The sequence below is a fragment of the Haliotis cracherodii genome, unplaced genomic scaffold (assembly GCF_022045235.1).
Source record: "Haliotis cracherodii isolate W230 unplaced genomic scaffold, xgHalCrac1.p SCAF_7, whole genome shotgun sequence".
NCBI lineage: Eukaryota > Metazoa > Mollusca > Gastropoda > Lepetellida > Haliotidae > Haliotis > Haliotis cracherodii.
The window spans coordinates 25926772-25949714 of NW_027266330.1; the positions used below are offsets into that span (position 1 = coordinate 25926772).

The 22943-nt window shown below is 39.9% G+C and overlaps 1 protein-coding gene across 3 annotated transcripts in view; it reads left to right on the forward strand.

The window, feature by feature from the left end:
• LOC139447999 (uncharacterized) overlaps window positions 1-21776 on the forward strand; it is a 38740-nt gene extending 16964 nt beyond the window's left edge. The window contains exons 1-2 of one of the 3 annotated variants that reach the window (XR_011652054.1): window positions 19020-19316; window positions 21224-21308. Coding sequence is in view for 2 of the 3 variants with exons in the window: in XM_071229500.1 (XP_071085601.1) it covers window positions 21224-21555 (332 nt within the window). In the remaining variant the exon portion in view is untranslated. Of the gene's footprint in view, window positions 1-10048; window positions 10746-19019; window positions 19317-21223 lie in introns of those variants that run through there. The other 2 variants (XM_071229500.1, XM_071229501.1) reach the window with 2 other exon arrangements.
• Window positions 21777-22943: the final 1167 nt, after the last annotated feature.

Sequence of the window (22943 nt, forward strand, 5' to 3'; positions counted from 1 at the left end):
AGGGGGCATGGGTGTGATGAGTTGCATTTCTTTGTTGTGCCAGGATCTGCTGATTGTGGTTAATTAAATCCTATGTTCACACTGATTAATATTCTGTGTCAGCTCCATAGCAGTACTGACCGCCTCCATGGTCTAATGGTAGAGGCGTCCACCCAGAGAGCTGAAGTTCCGGGGTTTGATCCCCGACCGCGTCATACATAAAGACGTTAAAAGATGGTACTTGTTGTTACCCTGTCTGGCGCTCGGCATGAAGGGGCTAAAACAAGGACTGGTCGGCTCGGAGTCAGTATACTGTGTCTGAGTGGGGTATTCATGTTAAACTGTGGCATGGTATCTCAGTGAGCTAGCACTATAAATCAGCATCAGTCCGGACTAGTACAAGCAGCCACACAAACACATACACGTACATGCACGTCGCTATATAAGTGCAATAATCTTGGACGCGACGTTAAATCCCATTTCACCTCACCTCACCATGGCAGTACTGTTGGATCTCACCGGTAAATGTCTGATTGTTGCCACTTCCTCTTGCCACTCCATGATTGACAAGATCTTGAAGTTCACACATAGAATAAAAGAAGATTCTGGTTCAACATCATGTTTACTCATTCAATAAATCTGCAGCTCTCTTCCGGCCCTGAAAGGTATTTACTGCATACTCATAGCTTTATAGGACTAAAAAATACCACGATACTTCCACAAGAAAGTGTGATGCCAAATGATGTGATGTAACTGTCATCGTGGAGTTTGGCAAGGTTTGCGGAATGCCCGTTTATAATTTCAAAATAAGTTGCTGATTTGCTAATCAATATTTTGATGATACGCACAAGTTTTATTTTTGTAGCTTATCTGTAATGTTTGTTGCGTATTAGATATGCTTGGATTTTATTTTACTGCATATTTCTGCATTTCTGATGCGTATTTTGCTAGATGTGCATTCTACCACTTTGTTTGGTTTTAATAATGCAAACGGAATTAGTGGGAGATTTTATTGATGCATAATTATGTAATGTACCCAGTGATCATGTTTAACTCAGGCGGTTTACACATGGGAACTGTGTTTACCTAGTTCATGATGTTCATGAAGACTTTTATATTGCATATTGTGTACTTTCTGTGGGAAGAAATTGTGCATGTTATTGAAGGTGTGTATGTGCAGTTTGTTGACCACTTTCATCAAATGGGAATCAATAAATATTGTTTAATAATCATATTTTATATTTCATTTGTTTACTGGACATTGTGTGTCCTGGGTGCTGTTGTACAAAGAGATCTTAGCGTTAAGGTGATTGTAACCCCATAGACTTAGGACAGTCGTGCTTAGGTCGTTTTGTATAACGGCACCTTGGTTCTCAGGCAGTACTTGTTGCTAGTTTATCTTTAGTAACACAGAGACCTTGGCAGGTTACTCACTAATTAGGTCAGACAACTTTGAGCAGGAATTTACTCTGTGGGGCATTGTGTCCCCGCCTTCTAAGGTCCTGCAATTCACTGTGCAGAAACGGCACTGTTCCTTGGCATGCCAGAATTCATGAGTTCAACTCCCAGTTTACCATGATTATGTTTTTAGGTTTGTCAGCACCATACCTGTGGGTTTCACCAAAGTGGCAAACGTCTGACACCCCATCACTACAGGCTTACCTCCCAAAGTAAGCAGGGGGCGGTCGGGTAGCCTAGTGGATAAAACGTTCGCTCGTCACGTCGAAGACCAGGGTTTGATTCCCGACATGGGTACAATATATTTGAAGCCCATTTCTGGTGTCCCCCACCGTGATATTGCTGGAATAATGCTAAAATCAGCGTAAAACCATACTCACTCACTCAAAGGCAGCAGACATTCAGTTATATAACTGGAATACTGCTCAAAGCAACGTTAAACCAAACTCACTCACTCACTTGTATTCACAACAGTTTCTGGGGCAATCAGGTAGCCTAGTGGTTAAAGCATTCGCTCGTCATGCCGAAAATCCAGTTTCGATTCCAAAATGGTTACAATGTGTGGTGTCCCCCACCGTGATATTGCTGGAATATTGTTAAAAGCGGCGTAAAACCATACTCACTCACTCACTCAAAGTAAGCAGACATTCAGTGATATAACTGGAATACTGCTCACAGCAACGTTAAACCAAACTCACTCACTCACTCACTTGTATTCACAACAGTTTCTTGCCAAGCAAAAATGTCTCATAATATGATAAGCTGGTATTTCACCAATACATTAAGGCAAGATGGTTTTAGTTCTAGGTTTACAGAAATTCACAAATGACCATATCCAAAAGTCACCAACCTCTATTCAAATCTACATTATCTATCCCCAAGGGGATTGCAACAATCTTTTGTACAAAGAAATGGACATGCATAGAAAGACAGGGAAATTGTGAACTGCTAAAAGGAATATGATGACACACAGTGACACGTCAAATCTTATGAACTTTAGAGACTACTAGTTTTAAACAACCCAAGCTCCTTTGGTACCTCTGATCTGTTATTGGGGTGAGAAGGGTGCATCAAGCACACTCTAACAGACATCTTGATTAGTTCTGATATTTCACTGAGCATTGCATGTGATTGTTGGTCATCAAGTAAGAGGGGGTCTGTTTAGAAGTGGGTCTGTTTAGAAGTATTCCTCTTTTTGGAAGTGGGTCTGTTTAGAAGTATTCCTCTGTTTAGATGTAGGTCTGTTTAGAAGTATTCCACTGTTTAGGAGTATTCCTCTGTTTGGAAGTATTCCTCTGTTTAGAAGTATTCTTCTGTTTAGAAGTATTCCTATGTTTGGAAGTGGGTCTGTTTAGAAGTGTTCCTATATTGGAAGTGGGTCTGTTTAGAAGTGTTCCTCTTTTTGGAAGTATTCCTCTGTTTGGAAGTATTCCTCTGTTTGGAAGTATTCCTCTGTTTGGAAGTATTCCTCTGTTAAGAAGTATTCCTCTGTTTAGAAATATTCCTCTGTTTGGAAGTATTCCTCTGTTAAGAAGTACGTCTCTGCAGGTATTCTGGGTGTGAAATAGGCACCTGCATGCATGGCCAGCCTTAGGGCTGACTTCAGTGAGGATCAGAAGGCAGCTTGTATGCCGCTGCTGTCAATCACAGGTTTGCCCGAACCAGACTTGATTATTTTCAGGTCAAATAGTATGGCTTGAATATTTCTGGGAAATTAAGTAATAAAAAATTCACATACATACATGGGTTAACATCAGGGACCATTCCTTAATTCCTTCAGATAAGGTTATGACAGTTACCAATAAATCCGACAAATTCTTAGCAGGGCAGCTAATTTCTCAGCAATTGTACTCTGTATCTGCTTTTCTGAACCAACTGGAGCTGATATACAGAGTATTGATCATGTTGATAACATTTTGTTTTCTGTTTCATATAATATATATATAACTGGTTCAACAGAGTAACTTGTGATAAAACTCACGTTGATTCGTTTTGTTTCTTTAAGTCTGGAAATACCAAGACAGTTCCAAGGTTTTGTAAAAAGCAGGAATTCATATGAAAATAAAAGAGTTCCATTCATTTTCTTGGCCTCAGATTTGACTTTTTGTTACTTTCAGGTAATGGCTGTGTATATGCAAGGCAGGCATTAACTGAAAGTACAATGAGTTTGGATTCTAGCCCAGCACAAGCACCCAAGGGACATTCTCTCCACTCAGAAAATCTCTTTCCTTTAGGGGAAGATTTGTTTTTCCAGCAAGTAACCTTTGACACATCTAGAAACAAAAATTCCAAACAGTTTCAGTGTGAAATTTGTGGGAAGCAGTTCACCGAATCGGGAACCAAGAAGGTTCATTTTGAGTCTGTGCACAACCATGCTGTGTTTCCATGTGAGTGTGGAAAGGTGTACAAATACATGAGAGCTTTGAGAAGACACAGAAATTCAGGGACCTGTGAGCTGCATCAGGGAACTTGAGCAGGCGAGTCTTGTTCTTGTCCATTGAAAGTCTGGGACCTGTGAACTACAAAAAACTTGTACAGATAAGGTACTTCTGAGAAAGAAGTGAATCCTTATTTTTAGGTCAAATAGTATGGCTTGAATATTTCTGGGAAATTAAGAAAACGAAACATGTGTTGTTCTTTGTTGGGCCAGGACTTGAAGTCTTCCCCAAGGAATATAATGAGGGGATTGCAACAATCTTTGTACAAAGAAATGGACATGCATAGAAAGACTGAGAAATTGTGAACTGCTAAAAGGAATATTAAGTGAATATGACGTGAATATTAAAATAATTATGGGACATGTTAACAGGAATAAGGTATGTTTTGTCTGGGTTCACAGATACCCAGGTCCACAAACAGATTCCAGTATCCCTGGATAGAGAAAAATATGAAACGTAAATTCTGGTTATTCTGAATGTCCCTCTTCAAGCTTTGGTATCCACATAGTCAATGGGGGGCGCGGGTGGCCCAGTCGTCTAAGGCGCCGCAATTCGCTGTGCAGAGTTGCGTCCATTGGGCACGCCAGAAACCTATGATTGTGGGTTCGAATCCCGGTTCGTCCCGATTATGTTTCTAGGTTTGTCAGCACCATACCCGTGTTCGTAGGTTTCACCAAAGTGGTAAATGTCTTAGACCTGCATCTCTTTGGGCTTTCCTCCCACATTAAGCTGACACGCCATGATATGACTGAAATACTGTTAAAAGCGGTGTAAACCCCAACTCACTCACTCACATGGTCAATGTTTGAGAAAAAATAAACTGCAAGGCTGCCATCAGGACCTACAAACTATTGAAGCTGCAGGCCCCAACTAAACTTTTCAGGCCCTCATTTCTAAAACTGCAGCTTCTTGTCACAAATATGTTGACACGACACGTAAACTTACTGCAGGCCATAAGGACCCATACCAATTTGAAACTACGGGCCCGACATGAGATCTACCCGCCACAGGCCTTCTGGCAGGCTCTTATTTCCAACAGGGGTGGTCGGGTAGCCTAGTGGTTAAAGCGTTCGCTCGTCAAGCCAAAGACCCGGGTTCAATTCCCGACATGGGTACAATGTGTGAAGCTCATTTCTGGTGTCCCCGCCGTGATATTGCTGGAATATTGCTAAAAGCGGCGTAAAACCATACACACCAAAACCATAAAACCTCTCTACCAGCCAGAGCTTGTCCAACCAGGTTTTTCAAACATAGATCTGATATTTTAAACTATCTTATGTCAGTTGCACGGCAATGTCTTTAAAATCATCGTTCGAAATGCCCCTGCAGTATTTGTGAAATTTAATAACAGTGAGGATAATGTTGTGCTCGTAAAATATTGACCAAAATAGAAGCTTTGTTACATAAAGCATCACAAGAAACGCCCCTTATTATGATGCCAGTAACCATTTACTCCCGATGACAGGGATGTGGTAGTGTCAGGTGGTCCAAGTTCATTTTAAAGCCATTTTTAAAGATGTCATCATATGTGACGCAATTATCTCCAGCTAGTGTTGTGCAGCACAACCACACTGTTGGATATACAGCTGTACGAGAGGACTTGATTCAAACCATTTATGAGCGCTTCATACACTTTTATCTGGAAATTTCAATACGGAAAAAATCCGATTCACATTTTGTAATTTATGCTTATGACGTACCGTATTTGATGAAATAAGCGCCCAGGGCGCTCTCAAAATTAGAAATAAGGGGCTCTTATTAGAATATTATTTTGGTGAAAAAGAACAGAGATGAAAGATAAATTTCGTGGTTTATGCTGACAGCCTGAAATGTTTATATACGAGAGATATATTTTTCCAGAACTTAATTGCCCATAATTGTGGGTGCATATAACACACGAGTGTGTTTTATACGCGAATAAATAAGTCTTGTGTACATTGATCAAACGGAAGGGGTGCTAATTGGGATTGTTCACTAGCCAATATATTAGCAAATATCGCCGTAGGCGCTTATTAGAGCGGGGCGCTTATTACGTCGAATACAGTATTTGGAAATTCCAAGATGGGGGTTGTGTGAATCTGTCAGTGGACCAGACATATGCAACTAGACCACATGTTTAAACTGACATCATTCACTGTCAGCAGTGGCATTTGGGTAAGTGATTTATGATGGAAAATTATGTTTTCAGTTGTCATAGTGTAAGTAATTCTATTCATGATCCATATTTTTATGGTATTATGTTTTTCGGAATACATCGATATTTTTATTCCTCACATCTGAAATATCTAGAGAATGGACAGGGTATGGCTTAGTTACTGTCACGAAACGGAAATTACCAACCATGTCACGTAAACATCATGCATTTTAAAGTAAATTAGTCATTCAGTTTGGCTGAAATTGTCTTTCATAAATGAATTAATTTTTGGAGATATAACTGATTTGACGTAACTACCGTATTTGACGTAATAAGCGCCCAGGGCACTCTCAAAATTAGAAATGGGGGGTTCTTATTAGAATATAATTTTGGTGAGAACAACACACCAGAGTTTAAAGATCGTAAGTATTGTGGTTTATGCTGACAGCCTAGAATGATACAAAAGAAAAGTCTGTGCGTATTATAAACACAGCCCATAATTAAGGGTGCATTTAACACACGAGTGCGTATTCTACACAAATAAATAAGTCTTGTGTACATTGATCAATCGGAAGGGGTGCTAATTGGGATTGTTCACTTGCCAATATATTAGCAAATATCGCCGTGGGCACTTTTTAGAGCGGATCGCTTATTACGTCGAATACGGTAAATGTAAATAAATTGTACCCTATGTGTTTCTAGCCCACAACTGTCAACTTATACATTATCATTAACTGAAGCAGGGAGAAGCATTACAAGCCAACAAGTACAATATGAAGTCAAGAAAAAAAGTTATTCTTTTCAAAATAATCTAGTTTTGTGATAAGTTTGGAAACTATAACTCCTTAAACTAGTGGTAAAAATTCAGAATCTTTTTGAACTTTCATGACAATGCATTTGGTAAAGCTTAACGTGTGTAAGGTCCAGCGTCTCCACACATCCAGTCAGATTTATACTCCACCTGTACTCCCCGAATATCCCTGTCAAATGGTGAGTAGTATATATGACGACATATGATAAACTAACATGCTTAAGAATAGTGTTGACTTCTGGGCGCATCTTGGTGACTGCACTGGTAATGTGATAGTGCGATGAGTCCCTTCCCTCTTGTCAGGTGCCCTCACATTTATCAGGTATCAGGCTAAAAAAATATAAGAATTGGTTCTCAGGCAATGGTTTTTGAAATTATAGCACAGGCGAGCGGTGTTTTTTTTTATATATTTTTTTTATATTTTTTTTTTTAAGTTCAAGCTAGTTTGTAACCAATTTTGTTTACAATAATATCTTGTTCTTAAGTACTGTAGCATTTCACTGCCGGGGTCATGTTTTCAAGACGTGGAGTAATTAAAGATATATTTTATTTTATTTTTGAAAATAGAAATAATAACAAAACATGCGGCAGACTTTATATATTACGCGGGCAGTGCCTGAGAACCAAAACTATTATTATTTTTTTAGCATAAACCTACCACTTTTTCTTATAGTATTTTAGGTATCTTGCTGTCTCATAGTACCCTTGTGAGAGGTAGTACTTACAAGTGAGTCCAGCTAAGAGGTTTTACATTGGAATTGTAAAACCTAATTTTTACATTGGAATTGTTTAAACAGCGTTTTAATATGCATCTAATCTAATTCCAAGTCACAATGATGTGTTTTAAATGACAATTCCATGACGTGACGCGAAACTGCAACCTCACATATCACATTTAGTGTAGTAACCCAATGTATTCCCTGTCACCGGGGCAGGTGGTGAAAGGGTGTTCAATCTCACATGTCATGACTTCAGTTGTCTGCATTCTGCACTTGGCCTTTCTCTTGCCCACTGTCACTGATTTTGTTTGATACCGCGACAACTGTATTGTTTCACTATGAGGCATCCTGGTGTTTTCTTGTTCTTTGTGGTATTTCCTACATGTAGACGGTGGGGGTTATAAAACCTTCAGCTCTCGGGCTTTTCCCTTACTTGAGGTTTTACATTTTCAACCAAAATTTTCAACCAAAATGGATAGTTTTAACTATAATATGCAACATGAGGCAGGGATTTTTCTCCATCTGTTTGAGTTGAGGCCACTCTTGGTTAATATCAATTATGGCCATTAGCCTATTATGGCTAAGATTTCAAATTTACATTGAAGAGAATCATCAATTGACACCATAAACTTGGAATGTATTTCGAACTAGAACTAAATGTATTTTATATGAAACATGGAATATACACTATTTGTTATTTTTAACAGTTCAAACAGCCATACATCCCCCATCTTATATCCTCCGGTTCCCACAATGTAATTTTTTTTACTCCATTCCATTTTTGTAAGACTAGGGCTGGCCATCAATACAGATCATAGAGATCAATAATCAATAACTGAATATTGATCAATTATCGATACATATCGGAGAAGTTTTGTTTGTTTGTTGTTTTAACGCCATACTCAGCAATATTCCAGCTATATGACAGCCTGTCGGAGAAGTAATTCCTAACGGAGAAGTAGCAAATATGCAAAAAAAAAACCCCCCAAAATAACATACTTCATGCCACTTCATGCACGGATCACTTTGTGGATATTTGAGTTATAACAAAAACAGTTGCCTTCCCTCTTTGGCTTTGACATTATTGACAATAACCAGTCTGTTTGGGTAAATTTATACTTTATTTCAGCACAGTTGTTTATGTGAGATATCATCGATGACACTATTTTCATATCGATAGTTCGAATCACGGTTCGCCCCGATTATGTTTCTAGGTTTGTCAGCACCATACCCGTGCAAGGGTTTCACCGAAGTGGTAAACGTCTGAGACCTGCATCACTTCGGGCTTTCCTCCCACATTAAGCTGACACGCCACGATATAATTGTAATACTGTTAAAAGCGGCGTTAAACCAAACTCACTCACTCACTCATATCGATAATCGTTAATACTCCTTTCCATCGACGATAATTCCTATTGTCGATCTTTATAGCAAGCCCCATACAGACGCAATATTATTCTTCAAGTCAAACCTGTGATGATGAGACCTAACGCGGCCAGTGCTCCTGAGGTTCATAAAATACAGGGGAAGTTGTAAGAATGTTGATGGATGTGTCTCTAAATATGTGTGTGTGTAGGCTTTAGCCTAGTGGTTAAAGCATTCACCAGTCACGCCAAAGACCCGGGTTTGATTCCCCAGGGTACAATGTGTGAAGGCCATTTCTGGTGTCCCCTTCCGTGATATTGCTGGAATAATGCTAAAAGTGACGTAAAATCATACTCACTCACTTTAATTTTTTCATCAACATGGATGTCATGGAAAAACAAATTTTAATCTTAATAAAAACAACTGAGGAAACACTTCATAGTGTGTTTGTTATACATATATTTTATCCTCATGATATCTATCAAAATATTTGATAGTGTTGGGTGACAAGATGGCAACTGCTGTCATTTTATTTTCTCAGTGATGTGTTGCCTTCAGGTCATGGACGCTTTCAAATCATCACTAGTTCTGAAGAGGCGTTACGTTGTTACTTAAGGGGTGCAATAGTATGATCATAGCAGTATTTGTTCTCAATACACTCACGGGAAAGGATGGATTTCCTGCCGATTGGGCGGGACGGACCTTGTTCCCGAAAACACCTGGTGTCATCAATGATTTTCGGTGATCCATTCGTATAATGGTCACTACAGTTTTGCCTATTACGTTCATTGGAATTTTGGTAGATGAATTGTGACTGGTTATTTTCTGGCTTTTACGTTTTATGATGTTTGGTGCGATTCTTTACCTGGCTTCTAGCAAGTCCGTTCGAATCCCGGTTCACCCCGATTATGTTTCTAGGTTTGTCAGCACCCTACCCGTGCTCGTGGGTTTCACCGAAGTGGTCAACGTCTGAGACCTGCATCACTTCGGGCTTTCCTCACACAATAAGCTGACACGCCGTGATATAACTGGAATACTGTTAAAAGCGGTGTAAAACCCAACTCACTCACTCACTCTAGAAAGTCCCTGAAATTTCTACCTCATGACCAGTCTCCATCACTGTAGGTGTTTGTTTTGTTTTCAGGTCAGGATTTGTCCAGACCTTCAGGTCAGACCACAGGTCAAGGTCATTTGTTTTACCCTTTTGGACAACAGCCCCATGACCCGAGATTTCCCTTCTCTGACCATTCAGAAACAGTTTCCTACGGGAAGCGGCAGTGGCAGTGTGATGAGTGTGGCAAGAGTTTCACCAACCCTAGCAACAGGAAATACCACATGGAGGCTGTGCATGGGATAGGAAATGTCAAGACATATGTTTGTGTTTGTGGGAAGGTGTACAAGTACCCCAGGGGGCTGTTTGGTCATAGGAAAAAGTGTGCCATGGCGATTCAGCAGGGAAATAATTTATGAACGGTTGTTTGGAGACAGTGATGTAATGATGTTGTGGAAGGGTTCTATTAGCAAGGTTTTTTTTGTTGTTGTTTAACGCCGCACTCAGCAATATTCCAGCTATATGACGGCTATTAGCAAGGATACATAAGTCCTTTAAAAATTGTACTCTGCAGTAGTTAAATACACCCTGAAACTTGAACACCTTTAAACTCTATTGTTTAAGAAGATGTAATTACTAAAGCTTATAATGTCAATCACTGGATTGTCTGGTCTAGACTCGATTATGTACAGACCGCTGTCATATAGCTGTAATATTGCTGAGTGTGGTGTTAAACAACAAACAAACAAACAAACAAAATTCCTGATTGGGATTATTGATCTAATGTCGTCACTCCATGGACCCAAGAAGAACTTAATACTGTTTCATCATTTTCAGGACTTAAGTGTTTATGAGGGTTCACTGTGACTGAATGAATGTTTGGTGATGCATCATAATCAAGTTCAATTTGTTGGAATTCAATTTCGAAAAGCTTTGAAAAGGACTATCAGTATCTTTCTAGTTCAGGTAAATAGGCGGGATTTGATGAAACACAGCCATTAATTAGTCTGCTAGTTATGAGACTAGTGAAAATCTGAATGGACTGCCTGTTTCCTAAAAAGTTCTACCTGTTACATAACCAACAAGTCAGTGGTAGAGACTAACATTTTTAGTCCACTAGTCCTTACAATGATAACATATAGCAAACCCCTTAGAAATAGCAAATTTCTACAAGTCCTTATGATACCTTAACTATTGGACTACAGGACTTGTGCCAATTTCTAACGCTGCAAGTTGAAATGGGGGTGGAGGGGTAGCCTAGTAGTTAAAGTGTTCACTCATCACAACTACGACCTGGGTTTGATTCCCAACAAGGTCACAATGTGTTTTCCCTACCATGATATTGCTGGACTATTGCTAAGAGTGGAATAAAACCATGCTTACTCACTCACTCATCCCTGTTGTAATGTGTCTGCCTCTGTGAGGCAGAGACCTGTACTGGACATGATTGTGTTCAAGAAGGAAGTCTACAAAGGAACAATTCTATTTATTTCTGAATTGTTCATGTTAACAATGATCTTGTTGGTAGTTCATGTATTGTCTTCTGTGTGCTATGTGAAATAAATCATCTATTGTTTATATCTTTCATATGAATTACGTTATTATTATGTTTAATCTTGTGGTAGACTGCGGATAGGTGCAAGATTCTTATTGTTCCAGAAAGATGCTTCTCAGCAATCACATTCACGCAAATATCAATAAATTTGAGTCTGATCAAATGTGGAAATGAACCTGGTGAGATTGATAAATGGTTCACCTGCTTCTCAGTGTGTAGAATGTGATGTTAATGGCTTTCAACATTTAACTGAAAGGTTGGCGATGCAGCATCAAGCAGTAATGACTCACATAGGACATTAACTGAAAGGTTGCTGATGCAGCATCATGCAGTAATGACTCACATAGGACATTAACTGAAAGGTTGCTGATGCAGCATCAAGCAGTAATGACTCACATAGGACATTAACTGAAAGGTTGGCGATGCAGCATCAAGCAGTAATGAATCACATAGGATGTTAACTGAAAGGTTGCTGATGCAGCATCAAGCAGTAATGACTCACATAGGACATTAACTGAAAGGTTGCTGATGCAGCATCATGCAGTAATGACTCACATTGGACATTAACTGAAAGGTTGCTGATGTAGCATCAAGCAGTAATGACTCACATAGGACATTAACTGAAAGGTTGCTGATGCAGCATCAAGCAGTAATGACTCACATAGGACATTAACTGAAAGGTTGCTGATGCAGCATCAAGCAGTAATGACTCACATTGGACATTAACTGAAAGGTTGCTGATGTAGCATCAAGCAGTAATGACTCACATAGGACATTAACTGAAAGGTTGCTGATGCAGCATCAAGCAGTAATGACTCACATAGGACATTAACTGAAAGGTTGCTGATGCAGCATCATGCAGTAATGACTCACATTGGACATTAACTGAAAGGTTGCTGATGTAGCATCAAGCAGTAATGACTCACATAGGACATTAACTGAAAGGTTGCTGATGCAGCATCAAGCAGTAATGACTCACATAGGACATTAACTGAAAGGTTGCTGATGCAGCATCATGCAGTAATGACTCACATAGGACATTAACTGAAAGGTTGCTGATGCAGCATCAAGCAGTAATGACTCACATAGGACATTAACTGAAAGGTTGCTGATGCAGCATCATGCAGTAATGACTCACATTGGACATTAACTGAAAGGTTGCTGATGTAGCATCAAGCAGTAATGACTCACATAGGACATTAACTGAAAGGTTGCTGATGTAGCATCAAGCAGTAATGACTCACATAGGACATTAACTGAAAGGTTGCTGATGCAGCATCAAGCAGTAATGACTCACATAGGACATTAACTGAAAGGTTGCTGATGCAGCATCAAGCAGTAATGACTCACATAGGACATTAACTGAAAGGTTGCTGATGTAGCATCAAGCAGTAATGACTCACATAGGACATTAACTGAAAGGTTGCTGATGTAGCATCAAGCAGTAATGACTCACATAGGACATTAACTGAAAGGTTGCTGATGTAGCATCAAGCAGTAATGACTCACATAGGACATTAACTGAAAGGTTGCTGATGCAGCATCAAGCAGTAATGACTCACATAGGACATTAACTGAAAGGTTGGCGATGCAGCATCAAGCAGTAATGACTCACATAGGATGTTTAACTGAAAGGTTGGCGATGCAGCATCAAGCAGTAATGACTCACATAGGATGTTTAACTGAAAGGTTGGCGATGCAGCATCAAGCAGTAATGACTCACATAGGATGTTTAACTGAAAGGTTGGCGATGCAGCATCAAGCAGTAATGACTCACATAGGATGTTTAACTGAAAGGTTGGTGATGCAGCATCAAGCCGTAATGACTCACATAGGACGTTTAACTGAAAGGTTGGCGATGTCTGCATCAAGCAGTAATGACTCACATAGGGCATTAACTGAAAGGTTGGCGATGCAGCATCAAGCAGTAATGACTCACTCAGATAATTTTTGCCATTAATATAATCACGTGACTAACCACGGGTCCAGGTAGTCCTGTGGGTACCCAGGTCCTACTCAGTACCAACCCAACCCGGGTACCCAAGTTACCTATAATTCTTTACATATTTTTCTTCACTGATTGAATGCATATCTGAACTCTAGTCTACTGCTGTGAATACATGTAATGCATAAACAAGGCGTTACTTCTGTTTTATCCTTGTTGTGAATTTAGCAACAGATGAATAGATTCAAATAAAAAGTCACCTGAAACAGCATTAAAGTAGAATTATTTTTTAAAAATGTCTACTCATTGATGTAAAGCAATCCAATAAACTGTACATAAGGGATTAAAAATATATTGAATACCCAAAGAAAACTATCAATACCCAATGTAACTTGTGAGTAATTTCTCAGTACCTCAAAAACTTAGCTGAATCCCTGGAGCCACAAAATATGGCGGGGGATATAGGAATGGAGTTCGTTCATCCATCCAGCCACGCTTCTCAATGGGGACAAAGTTTCGCAAAAACTATTTAAGCTGAGAAATGAAATTTTACACCCTGATGTTCTGATGTTACTTGCCATGATCTTAACTTAGTACTTCAGCAGCTCATGCTTGCCGTAACACGCGACTATGCTTGTCGTAACACGCGACTATGCTTGTCGTAACACGTGACTATGCTTGTCGTAACACGCGACTATGCTTGTCGTAACACGTGACTATGCTTGTCGTAACACGCGACTATGCTTGCCGTAACACGTGACTATGCTAGCCGTAACACGGGACTATGCTTGTCGTAAGAGGCAACTAACGGGATCGGGTGGTCAGTCTTGGTTGATGCATGTCATCGTATGCCAATTGCGTAGATCGATGCTCATGATGTCAATCACTGGATTATGTACAGACCGCCGTCATATAGCTGGACAAGAAACAAACAAACAAATCTTAACTTCGTTCGAAAATTGGTGTCGTAAATTCATTTTTTATGGAGTTATTGCCCTTGCTCCATGCTTTTTAATGTAATGCATACAGTGTGAAATAGGGACAAGTTTTCTCAGAAACTACGAAAGATACATGAATAAAAGTTTTCATGCTTATCAAAAAGATACTTGTCAAGTCTGAGTTTGAAAACTGGTGCCGGTATATATTATCATCACATCGGTAGCAGCAAACCAGTGGTTGAGAACGTCAGCAATGCTCCATGCTGTCGGAACACAGTGACAGACAATAATTAGTTGTCTGCGATGACACACTTGAGGTACTGGAGACATATTAGACCCAGAATCCACTCAAGGATCATACATGCTAGACAACCAAACAAACTGATAAAGAACATGCTGATCAAAGTCACCTGATCCTCGATGCTCTGATGTTGTATACCGTATTCGAGGTAATAAGCGCCCTGCTCTAATAAGCGGCGATATTTGCTAATATATTGGCTCGTGAACAATCCCAATTAGCTCCCTTTCCGATTGATCAATGTACACAAGACTTATTTATTCGCGTGTAATATGCACTTTGTGTGTTACATGCACCCTTAATTATGGGCAATTAAATTCTGGAAAAATATATCTCTCGTATATAAACATTTCAGGCTGCCAGCATAAACCACGAAATTTATCTTTCAACTCAACAAAATAATATTCTAATAAGAGCCCCTATTTCTAATTTTGAGAGCGCCCTGGGCGCTTATTACATCGAATACGGTATGTGTAACTAAATAATATTGTGAATTGTCCAATCACTCATTGTGGTGGTCGGGTAGCCTACTGGTTAGAGTGTTCACTTGTCACGCCGAAAGCCCTGGTTTGAGTCCCGACTTAGTGTGTGTGAAGCTCATTTCTGGTGTCCCCCGCCATGATATTGCTGGAATATTGCTAAAAGCGGCGTAAAACCAAACTCATTCACTCAATCACCCCAATGACTCATCTGTTTTGGTTTTGAGAAATTATAGGTTAAGATAACTTTCCAAGTCACTAGGTCTATTTTTGTTGCTTGCAGGTTTGGGACTGATACCAAGCCAGGCTATATCGGGGGCAGATATCCAGGCTATATCGGGGGCAGATATCCAGGCTGACTTTGGGAAAATATATGGAAGTGCATTTACTAAGAATTTTGACGAATTCCTTTCCTTGCCACTTGGTGACAGTACTTCATTGAAAAGACTTTGGCAGTGTGAACATTGCGGGAAAACCTTCACAAATTCCAATAACAAAAGGTTTCACGTTGAGGCAGTGCATGGAACTAAAACTTACACATGTGTTTGCGGGAAGCAGTATAAATATCCATGTAACTTGATCAGACACAGGAATGACTGCGCTTTTGCCAAACAAGTTGCAAGTCAATCTGACAATGTACAACAATAGTGATGATTTGACAGGTAATTGATTGTGAGAATTGTATTTCATGGTTGTCCACAGAAGAACCATCTTCCCGAGGCAAGGGAGTTAACTGACTATAAAAGTCCAGTTTCAACCCTTGCCGAACTAGGCTGAAATTCCAGAGTTAAATATTGGCTGTATTAACGAATCTTTGCATAGTCCAATCAAAATCATTAACAAATTAGACATTCCTTTTGTAAACAACTTGAATTTTAACGTGAAGATTTCTGTCGAAACATGTGTACCGCCAACTGTGTGTCGACAGATACTACAAATCTTTTCATGTTTTTTAATCAAGGTGCTCAAGTGATTTGATGCACTTCGCAAGGTAAGGCCTGTTTTATTATATTACAGATGTTGACTATTGATCAGATGGTCTTGACTTGGCGTCACCGTTTTGTTTGAAGCAATTGCAAGTGATAGAATAGGTGAAATCTGATTGGTCAGTAGGAGGGACTTAGAAGGGACATAACTCGTAATAGCCACTGGTGGCTCTATGATCGAGCCCAGAAATTCTAATGTTGACAGTCTACATTGGCAAGACAGTCTACAGTTTGCCAGGGTTAGACAGTCTATATTGGCAAGACCTAGAATAGCTTGCTGTAAAAGGTGACTTTGACTTGTCGTAAGAGGTGACTAACGGGTCAATCCCAGTTCCCAATTCCCAATCGATGCTCATGATATTAATCACTGGATTGTCTGGTCCATACTCGATTATTTACAGACCGCCTTCATATAGCTGGAATATTGCTGAGTGCAGCGTTAAACAACCAACCAACAAACCTCCTGAAGGTTGTCTATTAGTGCCCTGATGCAATAAATATCCTAAGGGTAATCAAGTATATTTTGTTGATAAATTCCTGAAAACATCGGAGATGCTGATTGGCTTATCAATACAGTCGTATGCAATATCATAGTCATGTATCACAGACAGTAATATGTATCTGAGCGTAACGGTGTCAGTCTTGTTCTGATGGCAACCGTATCCGATGAGATCCGAAGTTCATAGATGGTTGACAACATTTGAAAAATCATTGTTCTAATAGCATCTTGCTTGGTTTGGTTGGCTTTATATGACCACCGTTTGTATTGTTTTGGAGATTGGGGAAGTTTTCTGACATATTGACTCATCATATGTGTGCTAGCATGCATGCGTGTGCGTGTGTATGTGTATGTGTATGTGTATGTGTATGTGTATGTGTTTGTAGTCTGGACTAATGCCGGTTTTATTCTGATAGCCCTCTGAGACACCACAATGCAGTTTAACATGAATGCCCCACTCACTGAATTAAAGTGTATAATGACTCTGAGCCGACCAGTCTTTTCTTTTATCATATAATGGGTAGGTTTCTCGGCAGGATAAAGCCAACGGACAAGAACGATATCCGTTGGGGTCATATGCGGATAGAGATGCAAATATCAAAGGTCAAGTAGGGACTACTTTCAGTGTTTATAAACAAACATGGCGTCGCACTTGTCATTCGGCGATCGAGTCAGAATTAACTATCAGGAAACTGGATAAACTACAAGGCTAATTCCTATCATTATCAAAAGAACAGTCTAATATACTGAAAATCAGTGTCTAACTGTGATGCCACTAAGGGATTTTATAAGTTTTGGCAACTTTGGAGATACAACTTTCGAAACATTTGCGAGGGCACGAGGCCTAGCCAAGTGGGATCAGTAGCCATATCTATGCTTGTAGACCTCTGCGGCTTGAAACCTTCTCCACAAAATAAAATAGTTGGATTTGGCCGAAGTATGTTTGAATTGTTACCTTGTTTCGTTTTATCGCTGTGTTTACATCTGACTACACTTCTTAACGTTGTGACAGGACAGACCGACTGTCAACAACGTGGCCGTGGCCATGACGTCTCATAGACTAGGGTTAGAGTAGCTTCCCTTTGACAAAGAGCAGTTACTCTAGCGGACAGACCGATGGATTGCCGCGAAAGGCAATTAAAAACAATTGTTGTTTTGCGTTTATGTTGCTTCGCCACTGTATAAGAAATAGATTTCAGTTGGAACTATATTGGCTACTGTCACTGTCCGACTGACACATCACTTACCCTGTGACGTAATAAATATTAATGCGCGCATTCCAGGAAAACTCGCAATGTTTCCGTAATGTTTGTGAGAGAGTGAAAGCGCTTTTGAAGTACAGATTTTAAGAATGACATAATATGATAATGAGGTTATCACGCTTGTGTGTTTGGGGATGGTAAATATCCTGTATTAGGAATAAACACTATGTATTTAGCTCGCCAAGGCTTGCTAAATACAATGTTTATTCCTAATGCAGGATATTTACCAGCCCCAAACACACTCGCGTGATAACCTCTATTTATCCACTTCATGCCAAGAGTCAGTCAGGGTAACAACAACAACCATCTTTTAACGTCTTGTGGTATGAAACCGCGGCGATTTGACCCACCCCGGAGCAGTGTGCAACTGAATGAAGTTGGTTTGGTAAAATTAAATAGATGTTGAATCCCAAATGTTTAGTGTGGAGACGATATTTGAGTACTGTATTTTCTTGAGTATAGTGCACACTTTTTTCCCCAAAAATACAGCTGTGATGAAGGGGGTGCGCATTATACACGAAAATCCTGTAAAGTTATGTCATTGGGTGTGTCTTGACCGAATCACCAGTAGATTCCAAGAAAACGTGTGTACTGCTGATGTGTACGGCTTAGGTTCTGAGAAAATACACAGGGTAATCTTAATCCCTGGATGTAAAACAATGCCTAGCAGAACAAAAAATACAATTTAAATGGTAAATCAACCTGTCTGGTGATTTTTTATCTCAAATTTTGAATTTGTACTGACCAAGTATCTCATCACCCGTTCGTTTACCGGACTTTGCTGAAGGGGTGCGGTGTAATTTTTTTCTGCGCTTGATATTCGATTTTTATTCAAAAATACTGAATCCGCTAGATGGGGGTGCACATTATACATGGGTGTGCACTATACTCAAGAAAATACGGTTCTAGAAAATATACCAAAAATATAGGCCATAGACAATAAATGTAACTCCGATCTTGCAACTTTAAACCAACATACGGTTATTGTTCTTTCAGATTTGGGGACTTGTGTGATGAATCCAAATCAAGAACTACCCAGCCTTTCAAATCCAGGCCCCCGATCTAGAGTAGTTGACATATTGCTTAGAGGGGACATATCACATGATGCTTTGCGTGAGCCAGACATCTTTAATGAGTTGACTCAGAGGAAGCGTGTGTGGCAGTGTGAGGAGTGTGGGAAGTGTTTTACTAATGGCAGCAATAGGAAGGGTCACATGGAGGCTGTCCATGGTATTGGTGATGTGAAGATGTACACCTGTGTGTGTGGCAATGCTTACAAATACCCGCGAGGACTCTGCAGACATAAGAGAACCTGTGCAGTCGTTATGCAGATGCGTTCACAGCAGGGGCATTGAGCAAAGATGAGGTGGAACGTAGCACAGAGAACAGGCGTATGTTGGTGGGCATCGTGATTACTTTTTCATTTGACGGATTAGAAAAGAATTCGCTCTTAATCTTCAGTCATTATGATATTGGTGAAAGAGAAAGGGTATTTCAATCATGGAACTATGACGAGACACAAACAATGGGCTTTCATATTGTACTAGGATTTGAAGCAAAGGTTTGGACTTTTAATTTGGCTGCCTTATAGCCCAAAGACGGTGTGTTTTAAGATAATTATTTGCATGTTATAACACAAAGGGTTAAGTATTGCATTGGGTATGGGGATAATTCTAGCATGCCAGGTGTAAACCAACTGCAACCTGTTTACCATCATTTCTAAGTGAACAGAAATTGTGCACACATTTAAAGGGAGATCACTCTTGAGAGACAAAATGGGTCCAAATGGAGCACATGCACTATCATTTGGAATGTCTAAAGATACAGTTTCTTTGGCAGTCTGAAAGTTTCTGACGTTGGTAAAAATAACCGAATCGTCTTCATGACCTGCTCATAGTTGAAATTGTGTGCCCATGTAGTTAAATTTACATAAATACACAAAAACAAATACTTTAAACAATCCATAGACACCTCAGTCACATGGCCGCCAGGTGTCGGATACAAACTTCATGGCGGAATACTTCTTTCTTAGCACAATGACAGTCTTGACCATATGTAGGCAACAATAACCTCACATGACTGGATGTAAGTTCTCCTGCGTTCAACACCAAATCACATACCTTGCTGCAGAATGCTTGAAGAAGGCTGGCAAGGTGGCTTGGTTGAAGACATAACCAGAGTACAGCCATGTTTTCAAGACATATCAATATTTCTCTGAAATGGGTAGCTGAACAATTTTATTTGTTTTCACATTTTTTTTGTCAGGACATCCATCATGTCCCGCAAACAATTATATATTTATTGGGAAAACCAGAGGCAAACAATGTTTTCCCAGTATGTTCGGATTGCCTGATCCGATTGAGATTGAAGGTCATCATGGAATTTACATATAGAGAATCTCACCCGAGTGTCTTTTGATATAAAATATATCAACACGAGTTGATAAAAGTGGAAAAACTCTGAGACACGAGGGTGAGATTTTATTTATCATCCAACATCATTCTTCCAAGTTTTTTAGTTTGAAGAGAGTAATAAGCATCATCTTAAGTGTCGTAAGTGTAAAAGGTACTGCTAAAAGCTTCAGTAGCAGAGCCATTTTTTTTAGCAACTGTATCGTCTTGTATCGATACAGAAAAAAATATATCATGTCACATGAAATCTCACGATGCACCGGTTACTCTTTGTGTAAAAGATTCAATCTCATTAAAATCAGATCTAAGTTCTCGCTACCGCTAAACAAAGATCTGAAGACATCCCATTAGGGGTCACGTCAGAACGACCTTTCATCCGACCAATCAGAGCATCGCTTACCAGATCCTGAAAGTGACAGTCGGAATGTGGAATCATGCAACCTCGAAATATTTAACACGGGGTATTCCGAACGACAGTTACGGGTTTTATGATGATATCCATACAATCTAGGCCATCTATAAGCCATTCCAGAATGGTGTTTTGGTCAGTTTTAATTTTTTTAACCGAGAATACGTCAAACTATGTTTCGAAGCGTAGTCACCAGTTTGAAACTAGTGCCGTAAAGCTCGAGTTAGCTGCCTTCTGATTGGCTAATGTCGATTTCATGTCAGTCATTTCGTTGGTCGGGCAATGTTCACGAAAGGTCGTTCTGATGTGACCCATAATGGGATGTCCTCAGATCTTTGGTTAGCGGTAGCGAAAACTAAGATCTGATTTTAATGAGATTGTAAAAGATTCAATCACTCACTAAATCTGACACCCCAAGTGATGACAGTAGGTACATCTGTCTGTTGTTGAACTGTTCAAAGCATGGCTACCTTTTGTTGTTTTCAGGTTTTGGAACGGAATTGAATCAAGGGTTCGGCAACCATTCTTACCATGACACGTACAGAGACGATTCTAGAGGTGTATTGTCTTCACAGCAGATCCTTCCCTTTTTCAACAAAACGATGCAGATATTTCCGGATGATTTCGCCGACTCCAACAGGAAAGGACTGTATGTGTGTGAGCACTGTGGCAAGAGCTTCACAAGACCTCAGAACAAACAAATCCACGTGGAAAGTGTTCATGGCAACACGACATATTCCTGTGTCTGTGGTAAAGTCTACCGACACCCCAGGGCCTTACAGAGACACAAGAAAACATGCTCGTCCTGTCTGTCATGACATGGCCGTGTATTAGGAAATATTTGTGAGTCTGTGGAAAGAGTTGCAGAGAAGCCTGTTTTACATGTCAACCAGTTCTAACTGAGGACAACTTCTGGTGTGTATGGAATAGTGGTTGATACCAAGAGTATATGCAGGGAGTCTATGAGACTCCCAGGTCCAGGAAATAAGGCTGAGGTCACTCACACCTGCACTACATCCTCCCGAGGCAAGGGAGATAACTGACTATAAAAGTCCAGTTTTCACCCTTGCCGAACTAGGCTGGTATTATGGAGTTACAATTTGTATGGACTAACGGGTCTATGCGTAGTCCAATCAAAATCGCACATCGAAATCAGGTTCGTGAACTTTCATGCAGATTTCGGTCGATAGCAGGATTTCCTAAGCATGTGCACCACCAACACGTCAACAGATATTTTCCAGATCTTTTCATGCTTTTAATCAAGGTGCTTGCGTGATTTGATGCACTTTGCGATGTAAGACCTGTTTTATCACAATATAGATCCAAATTATCGATCAGATCGTCTTGACTGGGTGTCGCCATTTTGTTTGAAACAAATGCATGTGACACGAGAGGTGGAGTCTGATTCGTCCATAGGAGAGGCTTAAAAGGGACATCACTTGTAATAACCAATGGTGGTGCTACGATCAAGCCCAGGAATTCCTGCCTAGTTCGGCAAAGGTGGAAACTGGACTTTTAAAGTCAGTTGACTCTCTTGCCTCGGGAAGATGGCACTACAACGTCAAGTTGAACATTTCTGAACATAGCATGCTTTGTTCAGTGTTGATACATATCATTTCACAACTTGCCTGAACCTGGTTTTCAAACTGGTACTGTCAGGTAAAGTCCATTTTACAATAGTGTCAAATATTTGTGTTGTCTTAAAATAATGTGAGAGCCTGTATTTGACATGAAACAGCGATTTGGGGAAACGATGACAAGACTTTAATAATATCATGTTTTCAAAAGGATACTTTCACACGTGAATAGTCTGGTGTTTTATGAGCCGGACATTTCTCAAAGCCAAACCAGACAGGAACAGGTCTTAGCATTGTTCACATCAGGATTAAATGTACCAGAACAGTAGATTGAACAATGCATAGTTTGGATGTTCTGAACATGGTGAAGTGTGTCCAGACAATGGACTTGTTGAGTTTTGATTTGACCTGTCACAGTTCAGGGGGTCCAGAGGACAGGGCATGCCAGGTCAACAGGTCTTTTTTTTTTGTTCCAAATATTTATCAAGGATTTGTCACTAAATGTCTGTCACAGGCCCATGTGAAAAAGGACATTCTCTACAAAACTAAGTATTAAATCCCTTTTGTCTTTATAAGTGAGGGGGGACGGTTGGGTAGCCTAGTGGTTAAGACCCAGGAAGATCCGGGGT